Below are 10,687 nucleotides of genomic sequence, written 5' to 3'. Positions count from 1 at the left end.
GTCAAATAGCGGCGCTGCGGGCCCGCCCCGCCGCCAGGAGCGGGAGGGACCGGGGCGGGGCGAGCCGGGGCGCCGCGGGGCACAGGTATGGCCCGCAGCCCTTCGCGGCCACGGGGTGGCGGTCGGGGGGGTGGCTGCCACCGCCTCCTCCGCCGCCGCCTCCTCCGCCGCCGCCTTCCCCTTCTCCCCGTCCCGAGCCCGGTGCAGTCCGTGGCTCTTCCAGCGCTCGGCCGGGCCGTACCTCAGGCGGGCAAAGCTCTGCGCTTGGAGAGAGGCACGAACGGAAAATCCTCACAGGCATCCTCGGCTGCCTATGGGATGTGTGGTTCAGGTGACACCGGCACCTAAAAAAGCAATTGCCGAATACAGCTGTAGCTAGGTGTATGTGGAGTTAGATAGGTATCTAACTAGTTTTACTTACTAGAGCTGTCCTTAAATAACCCGCGACCGATTCTCTATAAACACTACTCATTTTCCATCAGCATGGTTTTGTCGATTGTTGCTTAGAAATAGGCTCATGAGCAAAGTGCTTTCTGAGAACTGACAAAGACAAAAAAGTCTTAGCTTTCAGATAGAGCTGTTTTAACTTGTATGCATGCAAATAAATAGATTGCATTGGACAAATAACTTCAGAACCACCTCAATTTTCCTGCCTTAAGCAAGCTTTTGCTTCAAGAAGCAGAGTCTTGAACACATGGTTGTTAATGTTCTAGCCATAAGATAATTCATGACTAAATAAATCCCGTTGTTGCATAGTAAATTTTTCAACTGAACCTGAATTCCAGTAAGGAACTTCATAAAAAAAAAAAAAAAAAAAAAAAAAAAAAAAAAAAAAAAAAAAAAAATCAATCCAAGATTGGGTTGCTGTCATTCCTGTTCTTCGGCAGTCCAGATGCTTGCACAAATTATAGACATTTCTTCCTAGGTATCTCATCAGTTAATCAGAGGGAATTTAAATAGGGAGTACAGCTTATGGACAAGAATGGGAAAAATAAGTGTTGTGACTTACCACAGCATAACTCCAGAATCCATTCCAGTATTTGATACATTGCCAATACCTCAGCATACAAAGACTTGGTTTTGGCCCACTCACCCACTTGCCCTCTTTGTATTTTCTCTTTACACAATGAAAAAGCAATGTGTTTAACTGTCAGCACCATTGGCTCATAAAGAACCTCAAAGTCAAACTTGTGATTCTTCCAGTTCATACATCTTCTTCAAAGACTAATTCTGTAGGATACATTTTATTCTGAGTTACTTGCAATTCCAAATTTTGCCCACTGTCTTGATTTTGTTGTGATTTTCAGTATTGATTAGTCTAAAATCTTTAGACTCTGTGACAAGACATCGCAGCTGCCGTTAAGACTGCAGGTTTCAATCTGTGATAAAGAAAATTTGCTATTACCTCAGGTTTATCAGAACTAAAAGCATTGCTAGACAAAAAAGGGCAATTTAAGTTCAAAATATCATAATAAAGGAAAACCATACTTCCCTGTCCTCTCAATAACACCAGAGCTTTTGAAATGGTCTGCAGGACCAGAAAAAAAGACAAGAAAACAACTTGGACTGCCAATAGTTTTTTTAGTATATGTTTGGCAGTACTGAACCTTACAATGAAATTGGTGATTGTCTTGACCCACTCTTTTTTCCCTAATTCATCCAGTTAAACCTCTTGTCCTCATAATTATTATATATTCCTTTATTTGCTGGCTTAGCAGGATATCCAGACATTTCAGCCCATTAAGACTTTTGTGCCCAACTGCTAATTAGTGTAGCTACAATATAGAAACTGCAGTAATTAAAACTAGTCATGGAGGTTGTCATGCAAAAGAAATAATGGTGATTGACATGCTAAATGTGATTGTCTTTCCTTTGGTTGTCATAGACTAAAATAGCAGACCAGAATTCAAGTTAGTGCCATTCCCACTTGTAGCTTTGTACTTTTCTAAAGAAAATTTTAAAAACCCACTCTTTCTCTTTTGGTTAAATGAGAACAATAAGGGAAGAACCTGCCTAACAGCAGAAAATTGCTCTCAACTCTCAACAGGAAATTGCTTTCTTCCTTTTATCATCACATTGTGGTTAGAAATAGTCTTGCCTGATGTAGGCTGTAATAATCAGCAAAGAAAAAGAAAATGCTGTTTGCCGGTAACTAGCTGTCACTAAGTATTGGTCAGTTTAGCCAGAACAAAGACTGAAACAACTATGAGTCAGCTGGAAAATGATATACATATGAGAAAGCATATGTAAATCAGCTCCTGCAACAGGAAGCACTTCCAGCAAAGGTATGAGAGAAAAGCAAAAATAAGAGACTTATAAATATCAGAAGCAGAAATTGGAGAGACTCCGATTTACATGAAACTGAAAAATCTTCACCCATCTTGATCTCTTTGCACTGCAGTTTTGCAAATCTTAGCACACAGCTCACTTTATGATTCTCCTTACAGTTCCCATACTAAAAATTGTTACACCCTGAAAAAAGTCAAAGTAACTCAGGGCTTTTGTAGTTTTTGTATCCCAATGCCGACTGGTGAGGGTTTTTTGTTTGTTCATTTTTTTCCCTTCTAATTACAAAATATCATTATGGGAGAATATCTGTTGGGGGAAAAAAAAACCCCAGACTTTTAAAAGAACTGACAAAATCTCTGTTGGATCTCTGGAAATACAATCTGAATATCAAGCTATTCAATTCCTTCCTTTTACTGTCATAATTTGCAAGAGTCCATTGACCAATTTCTGCCCTCAGTTACATCATTTAGTTGCCAAATGTTAGCAAATAATGGCTCTGGTCTTGAAACAGTTGATCGTGAAAAATCTGAGATTTAGATAAACAGTTGCAGGCTATTTTTGTTGTGTGTATTTTTAACTGTTAGTGTACTTTTTTGTCATAATTTCAAGATTTTCTCAGAATCTCCCTTAAAAACCAAAAAAGCAGCTAATATTTGCTTCTAATCACTTGTCTCCACAGGCTTTGGCTTGAAGAATAAACAGCAAATATTAGAGGCCTTGATATGGAATAGCAGCAGCTGACAGCATTACAGTCACATCTGTCCAAACCTATTATCTCTGCATTTTGAGACCTGTGATTCTATTGTTTTCAAGTGCTGATCTGGTTCTTCCAAAGCATGTTCTATCCTGCATGTATAAAAACATAAAAAGTTGTTAAATGAATAATCCTACTGAGAAAGCATTAAGTTTTGTCATAAAATCCCTAGAGTTTTTCCCATCACTCAATAACTTAGCATTTTTTTCATGATTTTGGCCACCCACAGCTTCCAAATTCCCCACAATGTTCCCACCTTCCACATAGCTCCAGTAATCTCCCTCCGAGCTTCCAAATCCCCAATGCTTCCTGGCTTTGCTCTATGGCTTCCCATGATTGTTTCTAATGTTACCCCTGGATATTTTCTGAATACTGAATATTTCAGTTGCTGCTTCTATTTCAGATCCACAGCTCTGTGATGTCCCATTCAGCTGCTATTGAAATCTCTTTGATCACTTAGCTCCACTTTTCTTTGTCAGCAGATATGACTCCTACTGTCTTACTGACTTTATTCTGTAAAACAGCTCATTGTCCTTCTTCCATTTATTCTGAAGGAAGATGCTAAGTCAAACTCATTTCACAAATTTCTCCTAGTGTGCATAAGACACCTTTCTTGACTCTAATCATCCTCTAACAAGTGCATCTTGTACAATGGAGTGCATCATGAACAATGGAGAGAAAAAAAAGAATTTTCAAACTGCAGGTTATGTAAATTTAACTGTTCACTGCATGCTTCGTTATCTGGACATTTTCACATCAATGGTCTAGATTGTTCTTAGCCCCCTACCTATGTACACAGTGATGTTTTCTGCTTCTCTAACAGATTCTCTCTTAAACTGCCTTTAATTGAGCCACAGAAAATTGTCTTTTGGTGCTGAGAAAACTCGTAATTATTTTTCCAGTCTGATCTTTGGTGGATGTGTTTCAACTCCAGTAAGCAATAATTTCATTATTCTGGTAGCTAGGACAAGTTACAAAACTGACGTATATATGTCAGCTCATAATGCTGCAGTTTTCCCGGACAGCTTACAAAGTACCTTTCAGGATTCTTACATCTAAAAAGGTACCATCTGGAATCTGTAATTTGTCCTGAGCATATTTTATTTGCCACATAACTGTAGGTAAAATGGTCAACTGAAAATATTTTTGTAGGTATTATTGTTTTGTCCTAGCAGTTTAGACTAGGATCCTTCCATTAGGGTTTCCTGGTGAATCACGAAACATTTTAGTTTTTGCAGAAATTTAGTTCCTACTACTAGATCATTTCTCAACTTTTTCTATGAAAACTATCATATGCTGGTGTTGCAGTGGGGATCCTGCAACACGCATATATCAAACCAGGAGTCCCGTGGAAAGGAAATATATAATGGACAGACAGATTCTTGATAGCTGTTTCAGAGATGTTTATTTCTCCAGCCGCATGGCCGGAGCTCTGCTGAGGAACTGTTCCAGTCACGGGACCAAGGGTCCTTCTGCCCGCGCAGGGAACACAAACCAACCAATGGGAACGAGGCTGAGCAGGGGCAGAGAAGCCCCGTGTCTGTGCCCTCAGGGCCCCTCTCCCAGGGCTACACGGCAGGGGAGGGACCCCAACATGCTGGGGTTTTTTTTCCCAAGTGTTTACTTCCAGTTTCTGCAATACCCCTTTATAAGATTCCTTTTCACTGATCTTGTTTTCCTTTCTTCTGTGATTTTGCTCACTTGAACTACAAAGTAGCTCATAATCTTCATCCTTGAATGATGCATCTCTAACCTAGTATCAGGGCTTTTACCTCTGACTGGCCCAGTTAGTCAACCACCAGTCTTCAATATCTGCATTACCACATGCCTGAGTAAATAAAGGCAAGAAAGCAGGCTGATCTTGGAATTAAATATTTCTTTGGAATTCTATACATAAACATTGCAGTTGATTTGCAGAACACAAGCTCTTGAGATTGCATTATTGGAGAAAGAATGGTATCAGTGCCAAGGTAAGGTGGAAGGACAGGGGAGATTGTTACATATCATCCATTCAGGTGTCAGAGGCAAAAGACCAAGACTCTTCAGAAGACTGTTTTCTGCAACTTTAAAAATAGCCTAGTTCGAGATAAAAGATTAAAGATTTCAATTTCTTTTGCAAGACTGAGGCTTGTGCATTCTGCTTCAGGTTAATTTATAAAATTTTAGCTTGTCTTTTATGCATCTTGATTCTAAGCCTAGGCAGCCACAGGACTCCAGCTTAGCCTGCAAATCTGTTTGCTTCTTCTTTAATATTCTACTGAATGAACACATCACCATGCTGTGTCTCAATTCTGTCAAATCACATTTTCCAAAGGAAAACCATTCTGCATGGACATTTTTGATTGGAAAAAGATAAGGAAAGAGAAGCAAACAAGAGAAGAAAGGAGATCACAGTCTGAGACTGCACTCTTTCACATCATTCTTGCACAACCACAGGCACCTGTTTTTGACTCTAGTCAGAGGTGGAATGTCAGGTATCTCTCTCTTAGATTTGTTCTGACCCAGTATAGCCTTTCTGATGTTTTATCCCTGTGTTCTGACAGCATAAAAATCCAGAGTGCCAAGCCAAACTAAAGAAAAATCTCCATGAAAGTACACAGCCCTTAGTCTATTTTGAAAGTCACAGGGTAGACTGCTGTGTTGTCTGTGATGCTCATTCTGTAGCTTTGAGTAAAACTTTCCTTGGGAAGTTTGTAGGAATTGTCTTGTGGTTTCTTTGGCCATGGGTGTGCAGTGAGATGCAAGAAGACTTCCTTGCTTCCACATCTGAGTGGAATCCATGTCAGGATAAGATATGTATGTGGACAATTATTTATGAACTATTTATGAACAATTATTTATGAACTAGGACAATTATTTATGAACTAGGTTTTTTGATAACAAAAACCAAGCACACCAAAAGGAAGAGATACAAAATACAACTATAGAAACAAAATAGGACTGAAAAAGAGCCCATCTATTAGAGTTAAAACTTCCCTTCCCCTTCATGTTTCCATACTATAATTCCTATTAAATGCTGCTGGTTACTTTAGAAATTGGCATGAACCGTCATATAACAGATAGAAATATAAGAATATTAACAAAGTAAAACTGAACTTCCTGAATCTGAAATTAAGTATCCCTACAACATTGCTACAAACATAAAGATAATAGATACACCAAACTCAAAATAAGCAATTTTCTTTCATATTTAAAAAAGTCATCTGTTGAAGATTCTTTAAAGCTTTTAAAAATATTTTTAGTAAAAAAAAAAAAAAACAGAAAACTTTTTGCCTATCTATATTTTTTCTAATTTGTAGGTATTTGCAGATATTATTGAATTGAACAAGGATTTGGCAAAGAGTGGAAAAATATTTTTCTGTCAATATTCTGAAGAAGGTTGAATCAACTCCACCATAGTGTTATTATTTGTGACAGCTCTATAAGTTGTGTGTTTTATTCAAATCTGGTGTGAGAAATATTTTCTTCATTAGAAGTGACAGGCATGCAACTCAAGTTTCACTAACACCAGCATAACAAGTATCAAGAAATAAAAACTTGATGAAACATAACAAGACTTGGTACCCCTAATTCACCATAAGTCACTCCATCTTCAAAATGCTTCTTCATGTTTCCTGCCTTTGTATATAAATCAAACCAAATGCCTTACAATCAAAAACAATTCTCAGTCAACAAGGTCACGCAAAGATTTTAGACAATTCAGTATGTTAAAAAACCCGCAGCCTTTACCAGAAAAAAAAAAGAAAATGAGAGTTATGAATGGGTGAAAAAAGTATGTGAAAAAAGTGTGCAAACCTGCTTCAAACTAGCCACATATTTATGTTGACTTCTATTATGAAGGTAAGCAGAGAGGAATAAATATTAAAGAAATGTAATATGACAGTGCCTACTTCCTTCTGAAATGATTTAAAAATAGTAATAAGTCCTCAGTAATTTTGTTTCAACATAATGGTACAATAATAAAAGATCCTAAAAATACTACATGGGCTTGATTTCTGATCTTGTCTTGTATCCTGACTTTAAATTACTCAATTACTCAAGTTCTGCCCTAATATTCTGTGAAGCATATCAGTGACTAAAATTACTCATAAATAAAATACATAATATTGCATCCATTGAGGAACTTCAAGATTTGGATGAAGATCATATCTTTATATGTGTGTATACTTGTTGCCTTGAGTTTAAGAACCATTTTCATAAAGTAATTCTCCAGGGTCCTTGTATTATTTATATCAAAACAGGACTCTGTATTTTAAAATCTTCTTTGAAATATTTAAATCCTTTAAAAATCTTCACATATTCTAATTTTTCCTTCTTCCAGTCCTATAAGCTTTTTCCTGCTTCCTGCTCATTTTTGTGGAACTGTATCACAAAGGAAAAGGAAAATAAGGTGCATATGTTTTTAAAAAGAAATCAATGAAAAACCTCAAGCCATTTCTTGCCTTTGAGACAATCACAGTAACAAAAATCTCACTTGCTGTGAAAGAAACTGGGAGTCTGCTCTCCACTAATGGTTATGGTTGGTTAAAAGGCCCTTTTGCCTGGGAAAGGCATAGATGCATCCTGTTGACTAAGCAGCAGTAATGCAAGACAGTGGAAATAGTGTTAAGGTTCATGCCAAGAAGGTATATCATCTTTGTGAAGCTCAAGAGATGAGATCCAGGCTTGTTTAACCACAAAAGTCTGGGAAGTATTAATCAGGAGGAGGAGGGTTTTTTCAAATTGTCAGCTGAAGCCTACAAAAGACAGAATCTAATGATAGATGGAGTCATCAAATTTGTTGGAAAAGCAAATGTACACAGTACAGCAATCTGATATGCCAGTGAATAAAACATATCTAAGAATATTCCTTTGCACCGAGGCAAAGTAGTATGTAGTTAGATAAAATCTCTTAGCTCCAAATCAGTGTCTGTGTACAAACTACCTGTTGGTAATGACCCCCAGAATGATAATGAGCTGAACTGCCCCCAAGAAGTATTTGGGGAAAGCACTAGCCAGGAAGGGCCAAGCTCCCACCAGGGCACAGTTTCACAGTTTGTTAGCAAAAAGGATCACGCTCTAAAGGTCAGCAGTACCCGCAGGCATGCTGAAATCTCCTAGTACAGGCACAGTTATTCCAGGAAATTCTTCTGGTAATGATTTCTTCCTTGCCCTGTCCCACTTCTAACCCTCTGTTTTCCCAACCATGCAAATTAGAAGCTACTGGTGAAGTGGCTATTCTCAATCTGATTTGCACTAGAAAATGATTGAAAACATAAAGGTGAGAAGCAAGCCTGATGAAATTGAATGAGAAAAATTCATTATTGTGAGGAGAGGAAGGAGTCAAGGGATTAGAAGTAACATAAACCAAACTGTAACACTCAAGGACCTGGCAGATGGAGTCTTCTGGAAACTTCATTTAAATGACAGAAGACTGCAAGGAAGGTAGCATTAACTGAAGAGGTTTATAAATGGAGAGAGAATAGCAAACCTCTCTGATACTAGACAGAAAGCAAAGATAAGAAATTGCTGTGGCCATACTGAGAGTTTTGAAACAATGTGAGAATTAAGGAAAAATCAGGTGAGGAACAAAGATATCTCTCCATATGTATGAAGAAAATGGTATTAGGGATTAACAAGGGGATAAAATTAAAAGGGTTAAGGGACATAACAGGGATTTAAATCAAATAATTAAACAAACCAACCAATCAAACAAAACCCCCCATTTTCTTACCAGAAAAAGAAAACTCTTGGAGTTAATTCTGCTCTTAGCAAACTGATTTACCTCTGGAAGTGCCTGTATCTACTAACTCTCAAGGAAACCAAGGGCAAAGATGCATTTCTGTTCAGTGTCATGACTGACAGTTCATTTTAATGGTTAAAGACTTCTGTTCTACCCAGAAAGAGTAGAGTGTAGAGTAGGAAATTCAAATAGACAAATGTAAACATTCCTAGAAAGTGAAATGCTTTTGACAGAGTCTTCCACAGTATCCTACAACCAATATGTGAGCTGTGTGCTGCTGAGGTGGATGATGAGGTGAGTGAAATATTGGCTTGCTCATCAGGCTCAAAGAGTTGTGGTCAGCTGTACAAAGTTCAGCTGGCAGCTGGTTCCCTGCCGCATGCCTGAGGGATCGATACTGGAGCTAATACTGTTTATTTTATTTATTAACAACCTGAGCTATGGGGCAGAGGTGCACACTCAGGAAGTTCAAACTGTGGAGAGAGGTTGATAGGCTGGAGGATAGAGATGATATTCAGACAAACTTCAACAGGCTGTATAAGTATGCCATCAGGAGCCTCACGAAAACCTCAACAAAGGTAAATGGCCTGGACCAGGAGAGCAAAGACCCCAGGCACCAGTGTGTGCTGGGGACAGACCAGCTAAAACACAGCTTTACAGAAGAGGACCTGGGGTTCTGGGGGACAACACATTGAATATGAACCAGGAATGTGCCCATGGCAACCTGGGTTGCTCTAGCAAGGGTGTCACCAGCAAGCTAAGGCAAGTGTTTCCCTTTGGCTCTGCTCACCCCTTCTGGGGTGCTGTGCAGAGCTTTGAGCTCCCCAGTACAAGAAAGACACTGGTAGGCTGGAGTCCCTCTATTAGAGAGCCACCAGGATGGTCACAGGGACAGCAGCATGAAGGAAGATGAGAGGGCAAGAGAACTGGTTCAGCCTGAAGAAAAGACAGGGATATTGCAGCTGTCTCCAAACACCTTTCAGGTGTTACAGACATAGTGGAGCCAGACTCTTTCCAAAGAGATGCAATGGTAGGAGAAGAAGCAACGAATGCAGGCAGGTACAAAGGAATTTGGATTATAAACAGAAAATCGTATTTTTCCATGGGGTGGTCTGACACTGAAACAGGTTGCCCAGAGAGGCTCTGAAATACTCATCCTTCGGGATATTCAAAACTCGACAAGACCCTGAGCAACTTAGTCTAATTTGATCTACTTTGAAAAGTCTTTAAAAGTGCTTTAAACGGGACTTAAAATGTCCCTAAAAACGTGTATGATTCCATAATTACAAAAAGTGCTGACTGATTTTGAAGGCAGTCAAGAGTTGGATCTCCGACATATCTGAGACGAGCCATCCCTTTCACTTCTCAGAAAATGTTTCCTCAGACAACTATTAACTTGCCTGCAGTAGAAACCTGTATTTTTTCCCCAAGATTGAAGTAGATGTCACATCAAATCATAACACAAAAATAGGTGCTTCGAGGTGGTAATAGCTTGATATTCCTGTCCTGACTCCTCCGTACCTGTCAAAACATAATGGAAACAAGAGTGAAGCCATGACAAGCCTAACATGTCCAAGGAGGCAAAATAACCTTTTCCAGCAGCCTGAAAATTAGAGGTCTTCATTGTCACCACTTGAAATAAATCTTAGTCTAAAACCAACCAGAAGAGTTTCTCTGCTTAAGAGGAACCTTTCTGCCACTGTTTTATACTTCATTAGAAATCTTTTACCCATTTCCAATAGCTCCAATCACCTATACAACATGGAAGGGTCTCTGTGCTGAGGACTTGAAATTGGACCATTAATTTAGATTTTCTACTTAAAGAGTTAATGTTCCGCGTAGAAGTACTTTGCCAGTGACAGGTGCTTCAGAATTACATTAGTAAGGGCAGAACAAAACTGCTGCTAGGGTGACTGTCTCCT

General features: G+C 38.9%; 1 protein-coding gene across 1 annotated transcript; it reads right to left on the bottom strand.

The window, feature by feature from the left end:
- Nucleotide 1: 1 nt before the first annotated feature.
- On the bottom strand, nt 2-1,510 carry LOC125316862 (short stature homeobox protein 2-like). The gene is made up of 2 exons (XM_048286225.1): nt 1,010-1,510; nt 2-344 (listed from the first exon to the last, which is right to left on the bottom strand). Exons 1-2 carry the CDS (start codon nt 1,030-1,032, stop codon nt 2-4), a joined length of 366 nt encoding a protein of 121 aa, XP_048142182.1. The 5' UTR covers nt 1,033-1,510.
- Between the last annotated feature and the right edge of the window lie 9,177 nt (nt 1,511-10,687).

The sequence above is a fragment of the Corvus hawaiiensis genome, chromosome 2, assembly GCF_020740725.1.
Source record: "Corvus hawaiiensis isolate bCorHaw1 chromosome 2, bCorHaw1.pri.cur, whole genome shotgun sequence".
NCBI lineage: Eukaryota > Metazoa > Chordata > Aves > Passeriformes > Corvidae > Corvus > Corvus hawaiiensis.
Note: the sequence above shows the minus strand (reverse complement) of the source record. Positions and strands in the feature narration are given on the sequence as shown.

Excerpts from the sequence above, each read along its gene's own strand:
- LOC125316862 (XM_048286225.1), bottom strand. The coding sequence starts at position 1,032 with ATGGATTCTGGAGTTATGCTGTG. Across the intron at positions 345-1,009 it reads GATTCTGGAGTTATGCTGTG|GTGCCGGTGTCACCTGAACC; the intron begins GTAAGTCACAAC and ends TTGCTTTTTTAG.